Source organism: Nicrophorus vespilloides, unplaced genomic scaffold (genome assembly GCF_001412225.1).
Source record: "Nicrophorus vespilloides isolate i.1.1-1 unplaced genomic scaffold, Nicve_v1.0, whole genome shotgun sequence".
Classification (NCBI taxonomy): Eukaryota; Metazoa; Arthropoda; class Insecta; order Coleoptera; family Silphidae; genus Nicrophorus; species Nicrophorus vespilloides.
This window is the reverse complement of record NW_017097137.1, coordinates 1-16062: the sequence shown is the minus strand read 5'-3', so window position 1 is coordinate 16062 and position 16062 is coordinate 1. Positions and strand designations below refer to the sequence as shown.

The 16062-nt window shown below is 38.4% G+C and overlaps 8 protein-coding genes across 9 annotated transcripts; 6 read left to right on the top strand and 2 right to left on the bottom strand.

Moving 5' to 3' along the window:
• The first annotated feature begins 1469 nt into the window (after positions 1-1469).
• Positions 1470-3248, top strand: LOC108559092 (epsin-2-like). Its single transcript, XM_017916234.1, has 4 exons — positions 1470-1788; positions 1851-2012; positions 2070-2577; positions 2628-3248. Exons 1-4 carry the CDS (start codon positions 1470-1472, stop codon positions 3229-3231), a joined length of 1593 nt encoding a protein of 530 aa, XP_017771723.1. The 3' UTR covers positions 3232-3248.
• A 24-nt stretch (positions 3249-3272) lies between these two features.
• On the top strand, positions 3273-4274 carry LOC108559094. Its single transcript, XM_017916236.1, has 3 exons — positions 3273-3559; positions 3639-3820; positions 3879-4274. The coding sequence occupies exons 1-3, from the start codon at positions 3472-3474 to the stop codon at positions 4077-4079; spliced, it is 471 nt and encodes a 156-aa protein (XP_017771725.1). The 5' UTR covers positions 3273-3471; the 3' UTR covers positions 4080-4274.
• Positions 4275-4291: 17 nt separating this feature from the next.
• LOC108559093 (nucleolar protein 12) lies at positions 4292-5193 on the bottom strand. The gene is made up of 2 exons (XM_017916235.1): positions 5039-5193; positions 4292-4974 (listed from the first exon to the last, which is right to left on the bottom strand). Exons 1-2 carry the CDS (start codon positions 5128-5130, stop codon positions 4317-4319), a joined length of 750 nt encoding a protein of 249 aa, XP_017771724.1. The 5' UTR covers positions 5131-5193; the 3' UTR covers positions 4292-4316.
• An 814-nt stretch (positions 5194-6007) lies between these two features.
• Positions 6008-9294, bottom strand: LOC108559099 (alkaline phosphatase-like). 2 transcript variants are annotated; one of them, XM_017916241.1, is made up of 7 exons: positions 9135-9294; positions 7813-8015; positions 7061-7762; positions 6801-7005; positions 6520-6738; positions 6323-6450; positions 6008-6257 (listed from the first exon to the last, which is right to left on the bottom strand). In XM_017916241.1, the coding sequence occupies exons 1-7, from the start codon at positions 9247-9249 to the stop codon at positions 6237-6239; spliced, it is 1593 nt and encodes a 530-aa protein (XP_017771730.1). In that variant the 5' UTR covers positions 9250-9294; the 3' UTR covers positions 6008-6236. The 2 variants fall into 2 exon arrangements, with proteins under 2 accessions (XP_017771730.1, XP_017771729.1); XM_017916240.1 differs by having other exon boundaries at positions 6008-6450.
• A 2364-nt stretch (positions 9295-11658) lies between these two features.
• LOC108559091 (double-headed protease inhibitor, submandibular gland-like) lies at positions 11659-12180 on the top strand. The gene has a single exon (XM_017916233.1). The coding sequence runs from the start codon at positions 11659-11661 to the stop codon at positions 12178-12180; it is 522 nt and encodes a 173-aa protein (XP_017771722.1).
• A 922-nt stretch (positions 12181-13102) lies between these two features.
• LOC108559095 (serine protease inhibitor dipetalogastin-like) lies at positions 13103-13625 on the top strand. Its single transcript, XM_017916237.1, has one exon. The coding sequence runs from the start codon at positions 13118-13120 to the stop codon at positions 13457-13459; it is 342 nt and encodes a 113-aa protein (XP_017771726.1). The 5' UTR covers positions 13103-13117; the 3' UTR covers positions 13460-13625.
• Positions 13626-13750: 125 nt separating this feature from the next.
• Positions 13751-14295, top strand: LOC108559096 (serine protease inhibitor dipetalogastin-like). The gene has a single exon (XM_017916238.1). The coding sequence runs from the start codon at positions 13856-13858 to the stop codon at positions 14216-14218; it is 363 nt and encodes a 120-aa protein (XP_017771727.1). The 5' UTR covers positions 13751-13855; the 3' UTR covers positions 14219-14295.
• A 763-nt stretch (positions 14296-15058) lies between these two features.
• LOC108559098 (serine protease inhibitor dipetalogastin-like) lies at positions 15059-15504 on the top strand. The gene has a single exon (XM_017916239.1). It carries the CDS (start codon positions 15070-15072, stop codon positions 15430-15432), a length of 363 nt encoding a protein of 120 aa, XP_017771728.1. The 5' UTR covers positions 15059-15069; the 3' UTR covers positions 15433-15504.
• The last annotated feature ends 558 nt before the right edge of the window (positions 15505-16062 follow it).

Here is a 16062-nt window from a genome sequence, read left to right as displayed (position 1 = left end):
ACAGAGAAACGACGTTTTTTTTTTTCAGTTTTATGTGAATTTCTCGACAGCCCCTTAAGATAATTACATCGTCGACCACTCGTATAAAAGCTGAATGTCTCACCTTTACAACGAGCCTACTAGCATCTTCTTACTGCCACCGAGTCGCCTGCTATGAGCTTTAGAAATTGGAAAAAAAGTGAATAGAATTTGTCAAAAAATCGATGTTTTCAGTTTTTCGATAATAACTCGAAAAGTAATAAACTTTTTTATGATTTTATTGCATAATCAGATGCACGCAATCGTTGCGCAACTTTTATGTTACAAATGTTACGTAATGGTCGTTAGCTAACAGAGAAACGACGTTTTTTTCGATTTTTTTTCAGTTTTTCGTGAATTTCTCGACAACCCCTTAAAATAATTACATCATCGACTACTCGTATGAAAGCTGAATGTCTCACCTTTCCAATGAGCCTACTAGCATCTTCGTAGTGCCGCCGAGTCGCCTGCTATGAGCTTTAGAAATTGGAAAAAAAGTGAATAGAATTTGTCAAAAAATCGATGTTTTCAGTTTTTCGATAATAACTCGAAAAGTAATAAAGTTTTTTATGATTTTATTGCATAATCAGATGCACGCAAGCGTTGCGCAACTTTTTATGTAACAAAAGTTACGTAATGTTCGTTACGTAACAAAGAAACGACGTTTTTCAGTTTTTCGTGAATTTCTCGACAACCCCTTAAGATAATTACATCATCGACCACTCGTATGAAAGCTAAATGTCTCACCTTTCCAGCGAGCCTACTAGCATCTTCGTACTGCTGCCGAGTCGCCTGCTATGAGCTTTAGAAATTGGAAAAAAGTGAATTGGATTTTCAAGTTTTCAATTTTTCATGTTTTTTTCTTTATTACACAAAGATTACGTAACTTTTGTTGCGTTTCATAATTGCGTAAGTTTGTTGCCACGTTTATGAAACTTTCAGCATTTTAGATATTTTAGGATATTTAGATTTTGGTTTTCTCATAATCAAGTGACGGGGATTTACTTGAAGTTGTCAAAAATTGATGTAAGAGTATCAGAGATTCGGTGCAGATTTGTAGCGGAAGACGTACCGATCCAAGATGGTCGTTGTCTACGTGAGTTTATTGGGATGTTTGGTTCTGAGCTGCTGCTGCTTGGTCTTCTTGAGAAGATGCTGCACCTGTCCATTCTGAAGACCGTTTAAACACCATGGGTTCTTCAGAGACCATCATCTGTCCTGTCTTTCTGGTATCATCTTCATGTTGAACGAAATTGCTGCTGTATACAAATAGAATTATAAAAATATTATTATAATTATAATAAATGTTAAATTTGAAATAAATAATTTGAATCGCAAGTGGCTGCTGTCAGAGCGATGATGCTGCTGACATTCTGACGTTTTTTTACTCTTTTGGCGAGGTTGTGCGAAATGAAACGTAAATTTTCAGTTTGAGTTATTTCTGCAGAAGGATGTCGCGGCAGATACCGCGCGCCGGCCCCAGCGGCCGATCGCAGATCATTTCCGGGAACACGAGAGCATCCGGTTTGAGACCGCCGAGTGCGTCCGGTTTGAGACCGCCGACGGCCGGCGGAGGACCGCGCGCCACCTCTTCGATTCTGAGCATAGCGAACAAGGGCGCGGCGAAGAAGCCGAAAGCTTGTAAGGATCGGAAGAAGGATGAGGAGGAGGCGGCGGCGGCTGCCGCGGCGGCAGCGCCCGAACCCGAACCCGAAGTCAAGTTACCCGCGTTCAGTATGCAAGTTAAATCGAAGAAGACGCAGAAGAAAGGTATGAATTCGCGGAGTGTTGTAAGTTGTAATTCGTTATCTTTTGGTTTTGTTTTCTCGTAGAGGAGAGGATCAAGGAGACGGGAAAGAAGAAGATGATGCGAAGGAACAAACCGGCTGGTGAGGATCTGAATCAGATGAAGGAAATTATGAAGAGCATGAAGGGACAGAATGTATCGGTGCAGGAGTTCATCGGGTTGATTTCACCATCGACCGGAGATAATGGTATGTAGAGACACCGCATTGTATGTGCTTGTATGTGTATGATGCGTTATATTTCAGGGCAGCTTCTTCGTGACGTGCTGAACGATGAGATGAACACGTTCAGGAACACCTCGAGGAAGATATACGAGACGATGTCGCAAGATGTGAGCGACGTGCTCACGAATCAGCACATCCAGCTGACGGAGCACAGCCACGAGATGTACAACGTCTATTCGGACAAGATGATGAGAGCGATCAACGAGATAAATCAGTGGTGCCCTGACTTTGATTTCGACAAGTACTACACGCAGGTCGGATACCTGGATTTGAAATTCCCGTTGGCGCAAGGACTGGAGATGGACGAGGATCAGCAGCAAGCGCTGCTCCGGCAGGAGGCTTACCACAGATACCAGTGGCTGAAGACGGAAGGCGAGAGGATGAAGGAGGAGAACAGCAGGTTGCAGGACAGGATGAAGCAGCTGAAGAGGCAGCAACGCGAGGAGATGAAGATGGCCTCGATCAGGGAACAGCAGGCCGAGGACGAAAGGAAGAAGCTGGAGCAGCAGCAGGAGCAGCTAGAGGATAAGTACGTCGGATGAATCGTATCGATTGATTTTTTAAATTGTTTCGTTTTAGATTGGAGGAGTTGAATGAATCCGTGGAGAAGATTATAGTGGAGAAGGAGGTGGCCGCTGCCGAAGAGGTGACGCTTCAGAAGAAGAAATCCAAGTCGGCGAAGTTGCCGAAGCCACGCGGTGAGCAACCGAAGGACGATTGGGCTGTGAGAACTGCCGCCGATATGGAGTCGACCAAGGAGACGACCTCCCTGAAGATGGAAACGAGCAAGGTTTCGCTGAAATCGAAGGCCTCGCGCAGCAGGGTCGGCATCAAGAAGAAGAAGGTTCGAGCGCCGCCGCCGCAGCAGGAAGGATCGCCGTTCCATTATTCTCCGCCGAAGTCGCCGCAGGCTGGTGGAAGTCGTCAGCAGCCGGCCTCGCCGTTCCACTACTCTCCGGTCAAGTCGCCTCCGGCATCTAGGGGTGGTCAGCAGCAGCAGCCTGCTTCGCCTTTCCATTACTCTCCGCCGAGGTCTCCGCCACAGCAGCAACAGCAGATGCAGGATGAGGCAAGGGCCATGTCCCCTGTAAGGACGACCATGCAGACGACGACGACAGTAGAGAATCCGCAGTCGTCGCATCGAGGAAGAGCTCCGCGCGACAGCTGGGGCGGATTCTACTGATCCGCAGCAGGAAACGTTCGTGCATCGCAAACACGTTCTTTTTGAACGACGTGTGGGGTGCAAAACTTTTTTTTTTTTATTCGCCTATCGGGATCGTGTGTGCGTCGCACCCGATGACACCTATCATAATTTTTCGAACAAAATAATTCACCGACCCCCATCCTCCTTCTCCGAACGAAACCTCCCCTATTTTTTGGAACAGATATCGAAATTCTTCAGTTGACTTCATAAGAACGCGCCATGGAGCAGGCCGAGGACCTCAACTACGACTTCAACTACAACATGTTCCTCGCGAAGACGATGCTCGGAAATCTGGACAGCCTAACAGGTTCAACAATTTCCAATAAAGAGTTTAACGAACTCAACAACATCTAATGAGAAACCTGAAAATGTTTCTTTCTTTGCAGATCGACAGCGTGTCGTCAAGTGGATGAAGAAGTTGACGACGTGCAACAAGTCCATCGAAGAGATGAAGCTGCGCAACGACTTTATGTACTATCTCGTCCTGAACGTGCAGAACCGCGAGTTGCGCTCCCCGTTCACAGAATCGCCGCCTCCGGGTCCATTACCACATCTTGCAAATCTACTGGTAAATATGTTACTGCGACTATTTGTTACTTTCATTGCATCAATCAATCTCTTCTCAGCCTGGCGGTTCTACGGCCGCCGACGTCGAAGGTGCCGGCGGATGGGCAGACAAGAGCTCCCACCACGAGGAGAAGCCGATGCTCTATCAGAATTCGCCCGACGGCGGAGCCTTCCTCGCCGCTCAGCCGATCCCCAGGTGCGGAGCCTTCTGTTATCTGGCGGTGGTGAGCAGATCGCCGAAGAAGGCGGAGGAGGATTAAAACTTAATATTTCTTAACAAAATTAACAAAACAAACGAAGACGACCGTTAACAGCACAGGCGCGCATATCACGGTGTTTCCGACGTGTATCTTACTTTTATATTTGTGTGGGCGAAATATTCAGTGCAGGAAAAAAATAACGAAACCATTTTTATTTTATTTTTTTTCTAATAAAGAAAATATGTACTTTTTTTTTTAAATAATATAATATTGTATGTATGATCACATAAATACAAATCATTTCTCCCTGTTCTTTGCGGCGTGCTTGGCCCGTTTCCCTTTCAACCTCTTGTTCGCCGTCTTTCCACTGACGCTTTCCCCCTTATCGAATTTCTTGTGTTTCTTGAGGAATTTGGAACGCTCTTTCTCCTCTCTCATCGATCTCTTCTTCTGCTTTCGCCTCTCCACGTCCGTTTTCCTTTTGAAAACTTTACTGTTTTGCACCTTCTTCGTTGCTTGTTTCTTCAGCGTGCTCTTGATCTCTTTGCTGGACGTGAACTGCTTCTTGGGTTTCTCCACTTTCGGTTTCTTCTTCTCCGTCAGCGACATTCCAGGTATTTCCTCCTCATCCTCAATCTCTTCGTCCTCCTCCTCTTCAACATCCTCATCGTATTTCGGTTTGTTGGGACCTATCCAGTTGTTCTCTTTGGCGATCTCCTCCGGCGACAGTTCCACAACTTTCACTGTGACCTCCTCATCCTCGAACTCCTCCACTTCCCTACCCAATATCTTATCGACCTCCGGAATATCCCTGTGAGAAACCACCAGCTTCTTGTAGCTCTCTTTTGCCTCCAATTTCAAACGTTTGCGCTCTTCCTTCAAGTCCTTTTCCAGTTTATCCTTCGCATACTGCTTCCTCTGCAATTTTCTCTTGTGAAACCCAGTCAAGAACTCCCTGCAATTAGTAACATATTAGACAATTTTACCCTAATATGAATAATATATATATAAGCTTTTACCTACGTTTACCCTCGTCGAACACAATATTCAACTTATTCGATCTGTTCTTCGGCCTTCTGGCCTTTTTCTTATTACCCTCTTCAGCTGCCATGCCTGCTAACAAAATCAAAATACAAATATGCTACACGAAAACATAACCTTAAAAATTGGCATACACGAATTTCAGCCATCTATTGGCGTTCGTGCCAAGGTTATAGTTCAGCACTTTTGGCGCTGCTCTAATTACAACATTTTATTTACAACCTTTATTAAGATTAATTATTTACCAAAATATGCACCACTTAATTTAAGCTCAGTTAGTATCTTCCTATTCTATTCAGATTAATTATTTATTTAAATATGATTGATTGAATAATACATCTAGCGACAACTACAAGAACTAACGAGAATTTAAATTTTTAAAATTATATACTTATACTTTCCTCCTTACTTTCTTACATAATTAATTAAAATTACTAAAATTAATAATAAAACACAGTGGTTGGCGAAATTGTGCAAGATGCAAGAAGAAAAGAAGAAAAAGAACAATAAAACAATTAATAATTACCAATAAACAATATTTTATTACAAATTCAAACAGCAAATATTTACATTTCAAATAAAAAACAATGCTTTTACGTCCAAAATTAGAAATCTGTTTAAGCTGCTAATTTAATTAATTAAACATTAATTCCATGAGAAAATATTGAAATAATTTTCTAAATCGTTACTTACTTGGGTTACTTTTAACTACATTTTGTAGAGAGTCAATCTTAGGAATTTAAAAAAAAATGTGAATTTGTAATTTTTAAATCAAAGTAGGTTCTGAGTTAAACAAATGTTGCGTATGTCAGTTGTGTCAAATGTGAAAAGTTAGAAGTGAATTTTAATTGTGAAATATCCTAGAATATTTGTGGATATTAATTAAGTGAATTTCTTGCTGGAATGTCTGATTAATTAATTTGTTTGTTTTTTTACTGGTGTCGTGTCTGGAAATGTGTAAGTTTTGTTTCAAAATCATCTTCTTCGTGTCGTGTTTCCAATTAATTTGATTGGTTTAAAGTAGTCATGGTGATTGGTTGTTTCTAAAAAAAAATTTAAAGAAAATAAACAAACAGACGTATGTCCTTGGTTGTGTCATATGTTTGCTTTGCAGTGTGTGTTGTGTCGTGCTTGTTTTTAAGGATCTGCGCTTTCAAGAGTAGCCTTATTTATTGACTAAAACTTTCTATTTTTCGCCTAAAACAACAGAAACTTTAGCCGGTTAAGCTCCACAGCGGAATCAATAGGACTGCGGCGATTACGTGGTGCGAGATTGATGATCTGTGCCCGTCGTTGCGGCCTGACTGCGGACCAATCCCGGAAGCGTAGCTGATCACGTGAGCAACGTAGGTCTGCTCGTGGACGGAGTGGAAGAGGTGAGCCATCGGACCTGCAGCAAATCAGAGAAGAGAGGTAAGTCCTTTTCTTGAGGAGGAAGCAACCAATAGGAGGAAGCAACCTGTGGCGTAGACGAGAACGTCTGATCCCTCGTGCGCTACTTCATCTGTCAGAATTGCAGCCTGCTGAGCGTAATTGATATCATCCGTGTTGACGAGAGCGGGATTCTCGCGCGCTACAGAGGATTGATTAACGAAGAACTTGTAGTTGTCCGGACCGCCGGTGCCGTAGAGCAACGTGGTGTACGGCACCCCATCGAATTTGGAATTCTGGGCGATTCCTGAAACAGATTCGTCACTGTAACTAACTTCGCGCAAGTTGCGTTGGTTGCGTAAGCTGCACCTGTTATCGGGACGCTTCTGTCCGCGTAACCGCTGATCACCAGAGGATGCGAATGATCGCTGGTCACGATGATCAGAGTTTCCGAAGCTTTAGCTTTTGTTAATTCCAAGGCGCGTTCGATGGCATCGTTGAAGGCCATCGTTTCGCTGAGAGCTTGCTTCGCGTGTCCTCTGTGATGGGCGAAATCGATCAATCCGCCCTCCACCTGTAACAATCACTGCAATTATCCCGAACCTTCGATTCCGGTTTTAATTGAATACCATCAGCAAGAAGCCGTCCGGGTTTTTCATCAAGTTCTTGATCGCAGCTTCTGTCATGTTGCGCAACGAAGGCATTCCCTTGGGTCCTTGATCCCTCTCGTGCTCCATCTTCAGATGTCCGTTGGCGAACACTCCGAGCAGAAACTCTTCCGAATGATCTACACCAGCTAATTCTTCGTTGTTCTGCACAACTCTGTGCTTGAAATTGCGTACGTTCTTGTCGGCAGTCCAATCGGCGATCAAATCCCTTCCGTCTTTGCTGTAGCAGCTCCAAGGGTCTATAGGGTCAGCATCGCTTCCCACCACGTTGGATTGCAGATTTTGTCTGCCTCCGCCCATGATCACGTTGATGTCCCTGCCTGGGAGATCCTCAACCAATTGCCTGGCGATGTCCTTGCAGGCGGCCGCATTTTTTGGAATCTTGTCCTCGCATTCCCAATTCCTGTTTGAGGTGTGCGCGTAAAGGGCGCTCGGTGTGGCGTGTGTTACTCGAGTTGTCGTCACGAAACCGGTGCTCTTTCCAGCCTCTTTTGCCCATACGAACATACTGTCTATAGTGTTTTCCGGTTTCAAGGAAGCTTCGCAGTCGTCGACAACCACCCGGTAATCCACCCCAGACGTCTTCTGGTTAGCTTTGATTCCGCTGAAGAGGGCCGTGGCTGTGCTGCAAGAGTCCGGCACTATTTTGTCTGCTGAATATGTCTGAAAAAAAAGTTTCAATAATCTATGAAGTTGAAGTTTACACTACTCACCTTAAGAGTGCCTATGTTGGGAAAGTTTTCGAAAGCCAAACGTCCGCGCTCAGTCTTTCCATAAATCCTAGCTGCAGTCACCGTGGACAACCCCATACCATCCCCAACGAAGAGTATCACATTCTTCGCGATTCCCGTATTTCGTTGCTCTGATAAAGCCCTCAATATATCTTCTCTTCCCAGATCTAACCAATATCTATGATCTACAAGTAGAATAATTATGCACAAAAAAAATCATTAAAAATTCTGAACTAATTTTTTTTTTATCTATTTACATTAATTTTTGAAGTAAAACAAAATAAAAATTTATTAAAATTGTAAATTCGCAAATGACGCAACATTAATAGAAAAACAAACAGAAAACTTGAAATTATTTTAATCATTCATCCATGGCGTATGATTAAAAACATGCTTAAGTGCGTACGTTTCCTGGAAACGTTATTAACATTGTTTTGTACACGAAAAAAATAATAAATTTTTGTATTTCAGGGATAATGAAAGAAAAAAAAAATATATAATAGAAGGAAAGTCAATGATTTGGCGTGTGAATAAGTACAATGAGAAAATAGTATATAGTAATCTTTTTGTTTTTTTTTTCTGTTGCTAGGATTATTACATTCTTTAAAAATATTGAATGTATAGATTGTTTTTATTGGTCCGGGAAAAGTTAAAAGATTTTGTTGTTTAATTTTTTACATAATTTTATATGAAATGTAACTGTAATTAGTGTGATTCATTTATATTGTAGCTAAATTATGTAAAAATTTAGTGTATCTCATAACAGTTAGTGTTTATTAATTATTTGAAATCTGTAATTCGGACAACAATGAAAATGGATGTGTTACAATAGTCAAATATTCAGCTTTAATTAGAGTATTTAGTGTTGATTGTAGCTAAATTCAATACTGTGATATTTAAATAGTTAAAATTGAAATTTCTAATCAACATCGGAATTGTTTATCTAATAATATATGTTACATTGCATAATAATTTTCCGACCTCGAGCGTTTAATTAAATTTTTGTATTGGAACACACCAGGTACATTTCAAATGTAAAGTTGAGCACATTCCGAGCACGGAAATGGGGCACGTGTAATAAGCTGGTATAAAGAAAACAAATAACCGTGAACAACAGAAGTCGGTGGAAAGGTAATCTTTATGGTTTGATGAGACCGCGCGCGCTTGTATTTACAAATTAATGTAATTAAACGCGATAAAACGGAAGGCTGGTGGGTAATTGAAACATAGTCGTCGTCGGAATGAATGAAATGTATTTCGATTGGATGCGAATTGAATTAGTTTAAGTCCGTTGATTCACTGACCTTCTGTTACGTGATCTGCGCTTTGGGTTGCTGCGATCGCGAGGTTGAGGACCTGCAGCAAGATGAGACACGATGTCCATCTCGATGATGACGATGGTGATGGCGAGGACGACATCTTCGTGGGAATGCAGGACCGGAGCGAGCGGCGCGCGCTTTTTAACAGTTGAGACTGTAGTGAGTGTTTGTTGTGTGTATTTGTGTGTGTGTATGGGAGGGAGAGGAACGGTCTTATCGCCGTGATATAAACCTAATTAGACTGCACCGTGATCCATTAAAGCCGACGGTAATGAGACGGTAATTTGCTTGCCTCTCTTTACGTTCGTTTCACTTAAATTTTGCGGACGCTCGAAAATATGTTATTTGCAAAGGTTTAAAAGATCATCACCATCGGAGATTACAAAAAGTTTGTACATGAACTCTAGCATGATTTTTAAACTACATTCATTTAAATTACCTTTACTTTATAAAGGTTAATCTTGAAGAATTACATTGGCATAAAAAATACTTTGAAAAAATCACACTTAAAGGAAACATCTTCAAATAAAGTTGTCATCTATATGTTTGGAACGAAACTAGTTAAAGCTTTTCCAATTAGAAAATTTAGTATTGAATTTTCATAATTTTCTTTCTATTGAATTATTTAACATTTGCAAAACTATTTCATTTAAAAGTTTATTAATCATTTTGAATTGCAAGAAGTTTCATAAGTACTAAGCAATCATTTTGACTATTTAAACGTTCCGTTATTTAAACACATACATCTTATCAGCAGATTCCTCTCGCACCGAAAAAAAAACTGATTTTATAAAGATAATTGTACTTTAATGTTACTTTCTACTGGCAATTACTTGGACCATTTCTAATCATTGTATAATGTTATTCCTAATTACATTTTAATATTAATTTATTATTAATTAAACACATTTAGGAATTTACATTAGAAGAGAATTGTTTTAATTTGAATATGATTTTTTTTTCCTCTTTTAATTGGCGCCAGTAAAATTATTATTTCACATAATTAGCAATTAGTTTTTAAATATTTTTAGATAAATTTCGATGGTTACAGTTAAGTTTTTGTTTCTCATTAAGAGCTATTTTTTATTTGAATATTTAACTTTTTTTTGTTGGAAATAGAAATAATTACCTTTTGTTAATTGCACGCGACGTAATTATTTTTTTTGTTGTTGTTGTCGTAATAATAATTATTTATAATTGAAGCGTTGCTTAGAGATTAAGTTTTTTAGTGTTACCTAGGAAACTATAGATTTTCAATTGTTTCTAGTCGATCGAATGACACTTTTGTCTAGGACAATTGAACGAATGCATGGAAATTAAATGATATGTAATGGAAAATAGTTGCGATTTGCATGAATATTCAATAATACATCCATTGAAAACAGAATTGGCTCCAAGGACGTGCTGTTATTGTCTTGTTGGCACGGGCCAATTTTCTTTGTTACATTTTGCAACAATCCAATAAAATAGTTGACCTAACCTAATTTCATCTGATCATAATAATTTGAAAGCTTACACTCAAGAGTAAATTTAACGTTTACTTCGAACTGCGCAGTTTAATATTCAAATTCGTTACGAAACAAAAGAATGTTTATAACAATTAAGTACTTTTATTATTAATACAATTGTAACTTTTATCTTGTCGATTGTTCTTTAGAATAAATGGAACTTTTGTTGTAGTGTAGCATAATTTACGATAGTATACAGTTGTCGATTTCGACTAAGTCTGCAGTTAAGGATTGTTGTTCATTGCGCTGATGGGTATATAAAGTGATTAAATTGTGTCCGGAATTATCAATCGAGATGATGAAGTCGATCCTGATTGTTGTCCTTTCCGTAGCTGTTTGCTCCAATGCTGCAATCATTCCTGAAGAAGAGACAATTTACTGTACAACAGAATACAATCCAGTCTGCGCCTCGAACGGGGCCATCTATTCGAATCCGTGCTGGTTCTACGTTGCGCAGAGCAAGAATCCCAGTTTGAAAATCGTTGCTTACGGAAGGAATTGTGCCGAGATGAGACGCAGCCAGCCGATGATATGCGCTTCAAATGGTCGATTTTACGAGCCAGAAATATTCTTCATGCTGAAGGAACTTAATGGATTTACTGAGAGGCCGTATTCATATTGCCTAAGATTCGGATCATTACAATGAATGGTTATGAAATTATTAATGTAAGCGAAAATGTTTTTTTGGAAATCGAATGAATCATTGAAATAAATAACTATATTGCTATTAAATAATATTAAAAATAAATGTAAAAATAATGATACATGATTCTATCCTGATGAATGATGAGTCGTAAGACTATAAAACAGTAGCTGCGGAAAGTTTTAATATCGTTGTCATGGCGATAAGTGCACTGACTGTTAATTTGATGGGGATTAAATCCGAATTAATGTTTACTCAAATTAAGCAAACATAAGATTTCATTGTATTTGGATTTTTTGTACTTAGCGAGTGATGGGTATAAATGAGGTAGGAAGTGAACAGAAGATACAGTCCAAAGATGTTCTCCAACTTGATTGTTTCCTTGGCGATAGTCCTGTGCGTAGCCCAGTGCGGTCAATGCCTGTACAAACCATGCACTCTGGAATGGTTACCAATCTGTGGGTCAGATGGTGTAACTTATGGTAATAAGTGTCTCTTCGCACAAGCCGTCAAGAAGGATTCCACCCTGACTGTTGCCTTCGAAGGAAGTTGCGAGGAAGGACCTAGAGCTAGGAACGCTCCAATCTGTACTCTGGAATGGTTACCAATCTGTGGGTCAGATGGTGTAACCTATGGAAATAAATGTTTCTTTGCACAAGCCGTCAAGAAGGATTCCGCTCTGACTGTTGCCTTCGAAGGAAGTTGCGAGGAAGGACCTAGAGCTAGGAACGCTCCAATCTGCACTCTGGAATACTTCCCAATCTGTGGTTCAGATGGTGTAACCTATGGTAACCAATGTTTTTTCGATTTCGCCGCCCGCAGAGACGACACATTGAAAATTGTCGGTTACGGTAAATGCAAGGATATCAAAGATATCTAAATAAAACACACAAAATAAAGATATTAGTTTAAAAGCATAAATGTTTTTCTTTCTTAATAATACCTGAAATTTTAAGTAATTTTAATTAAGTTACTTTGAATGAAAACAACTTTGAATAAGTTAGTAAAATTATTTCAAAGAAAACAAAACTTTTTCATTTGAAGATGTAATTGTTGCTATAAACAATTAATGTATTCTCCTACTTGATTCTCATTATTATCCTCGATCCAACAATTAATACTGTTAACTGATTAGATATCTATATTAACAAAAGAAACCAATAAATGAAACATGCATTAAATTCATATTCATTTTAAGTAATGGTGCAAATAGTGTTGCCTATGATATTTTAACAAAAACTTCATGAAAATATCATTGGGATCTAACGAATCCCAATAGAACATTCGTAATAGCGTAACTTCAAATTTTTGTTTACATATTCTTTACAAATCTCATAAGAATCTCATGGAAATGCTTATATAAAATCTCTTAGAAATCCCTTAGAATTTTTAAAAGCAATGCAGTGGCGGATTTGATGTAGGTTGACTACAATTTGAGATTTGAAATCGCGAAATTATTGATAATAATATAATTTAGGGCAGGAAGATCTATGGTCAATAGCCCAGATCAATTTTTTTGTAATTTTCTTGTTATATCATATTATTTTTTGAGTTTGTAGTATGATTTGTTGAAATAAATGTTACTATTTCTTTTTGCATTAAATGCATTTTGAAAATCTTGTTGCCATGGTGATAATTAATCTACATTTATTTGTTTGCTAATTGTGCGAACAATCGTGCGCATTCGTCTTTTTTTTTCTCCCACCTTTAATTGTTTTCTGACATATTTTTATTGTTATTATTATTATTCATCATCTCGAGAAGGATAATTTTCGTATATAAAGGCAGCGGAAATGCACGTTCAATCAATTGTAACAATGAAGACGACCGTCGCTTTTGTAGTGATCTCCGCGCTGTTGTGCGTCTGCTTCGCGGAAGATTTATGTCCATGTACCACAGAGTACAGACCGGTGTGCGCTTCCAACGGTGTCACCTATCCCAACAGTTGCGTCTTCGAATGCGCCAAACGCACAGACACAAAGCTGTTTATCGTCGACGATGGAGTTTGCAATGACAAATGCTTCTGTCCAGAAGAGATTTTTCCCGTCTGCACGACCATCGGTACGTTCTCGAGTCGCTGCACCGTGGGATGCTACAATAGGGAAAATCCCGACAAGACGATCGAAATTCTGCACAATGGATATTGTCCAACGGAATAAAATTATACACTTGGCAAACAACTTATTTCGTATTGAGTCATCATTGAAATTAACAATGGAAATGCAATGATTTGCATGAAACTGTTAATAACATTATCTTTGCTATTATTCGATTTTATTATTACATTTTTATCGTAAATTTGTTAATAAAAGTATTTTTTTAGTATTTGAAATTTATTTTTCATGATGATTGTTTGTTAAAATTGAGATTAATTTGAGTAATTTCAACTTACTTTTAATTGTGCTTTGTTTCCTGACGGTTTTATTATTCTTCTAAATAAATAGATTTAATACCTTTATATGTACGTGGTTTTAAAGATGCGATCTTTGGAGAGGGGAAATTGTCTTTTCTATATAAAGTGGAGAGAATATTCATGATAATTTAGGTGATCTATCATGAAGATCATAGCATTCGTAGTGTTCTCAACTTTGCTGGGTGTCTGTTTTGGAGAAGATCTTTGTCTATGTACCAGAGAGTACAAGCCGGTGTGCGCTTCTAATGGCATCTCCTATAGCAACAAGTGCGAATTCGAATGCGCCCAACGCAGCGACGCAGACTTGAGGATTCTCCATGACGGCGTCTGCAAATCGCGAAGATATCAACCGGGTCAATGCATCTGTCCAGATGTCTACAGTCCGGTCTGCACGAACTTCGGCACGTTCGCAAACAGCTGCCAAGTTGGCTGTTTCCGGATGGTTAATCCCGATAAAGCGGCCGTAATTGTATGCAAAGGCGAGTGTCCTTGCATAGAAAGTTAAGCAATGGAACTTATAGAATTGTATTCTCAAGATCTGCATTAACTTTGAAATAAAATATAGAACATCAATTGATTTTATCTTAACATTTTAATAATTACACCTTTTCTAATCCTACTCACGTTTAATTATACAAATGTTAACATTTTAAGTAAAAATATTGAAACTATATTGATTTTATCTACATTTTCAGGCAATAGCATTTCTTATGGACATACATACCTGATTTATAAAAACTTTAGAAAAAATTTTAATAATTTGTAATTAATTAATTAACAAATCACAGTGTTCTAGTAAGTAACTTTTATTAAAAATTTCTCTTACATCGTTCATACTAAATCTAATTAAAAAAATATTTATTCAATTTCCATTTTTCTTATATATATATCTTCTTAATTTTAACCATATTCGATGTGCTAATTTTCTGTGCTTTTTAAAAATCTAGTGGTCCAAGATGCAGAACAAATAGTATTAACTATATGAAAAAATTTGAAAAATTGCATTATGTAATCATGCTGATTAAGAACAAAAGATATCTTAACAATACTAACAACTAATCCGTTTGATGAATGCAATATTACAAAGATTTAGAGTAGAAAAAAAATGCTGATTAAGAATAGAAGATATCTTATGAATAGGTAACAATAAATCTATTTGTTGAATGCACAATTATAAAGATTTAGAGTTGAAAAAAATTGCAATTAATCTCGAAACAATCACTTTTGTTTCCTGACGGTTTTATTAGTCCAAATGAACAGACGTATTCCTCTCCTCCTGGAGAGGAGGGATGATTTTGTGGTATAAATATTGAGGTAAAGTGTACGGTAATTTAGGTAAGAATTGAATCTGCTACAATGAAGACCATTGCATTCCTATTGTTCTCCGTTCTGCTGGGCGTCTGCTTTGCAGAAGATTTTTGTCCTTGCACCAGAGAGTACATACCGGTGTGCGCTTCCAACGGCATCACCTATGGCAACAAGTGCACCTTTAAATGCGCCCAACGCACCGACGCTGATCTAAGGATCGTCTACGAAGGAGTTTGCAAAGTGGGAAGGATTGAAAGACCTCGTGAATGCATCTGTCCAGCTGTCATCCTACCGGTCTGCACGGATCGTGGCACATTTGATAATAGCTGTCAAGTGTCCTGCTACAATCAGATACATCCTGGAAACCCGGCAACAATCCTTTACCGGGGAGAATGCGGGGAGATTATGTAAAATATAATTACGCAATTGTTACTTTCTCGCATCAGGACGTCTTTGAAATAAACAATTGAAAACAGATAAAAATTGAACTTTTGACTTCCTAAAGTAAAACCGTTCCCCATCCTACTTGTTTTGGAAATTAACAATTGAAGCACAATATAATTACATTGTTTACGAATTCATAGACCACTTGGATAATGTATGCAAAGGCGAGTGTCCTTACGTACAAAGTTAAGCAAAAAAAAATTATGCTCTAGCTCTACATTAGCTTTGAAATAAAACAAAATCAAAAACCAATTGATTTAAAATTTTCTGTGCATTTTAAAAATCTAGAGGTCCAAGATGCAGAGCAAATAGTATTAACTATATAACTTTTATGAAAAATTGCGTTATGTAATCATGCTGATTAAGAACAGAAGATATCTTATGAATAGATAACAATGCTAACATAGTTTCCGTTTGATGAATGCAATATTATAAAGATTTAGAATTTAGAAAAATTGCGATTAATCTCGTTGCATTGTTTCCTGACGGTTTTATTAGTCTAACTAAACAAACGTAATCCTCAAAGTAGAAATTGCATGTGATAATAGACCAATTTGGAGAGGAGGGATGATTTTGTGGTATAAATAGTGAGGTAAA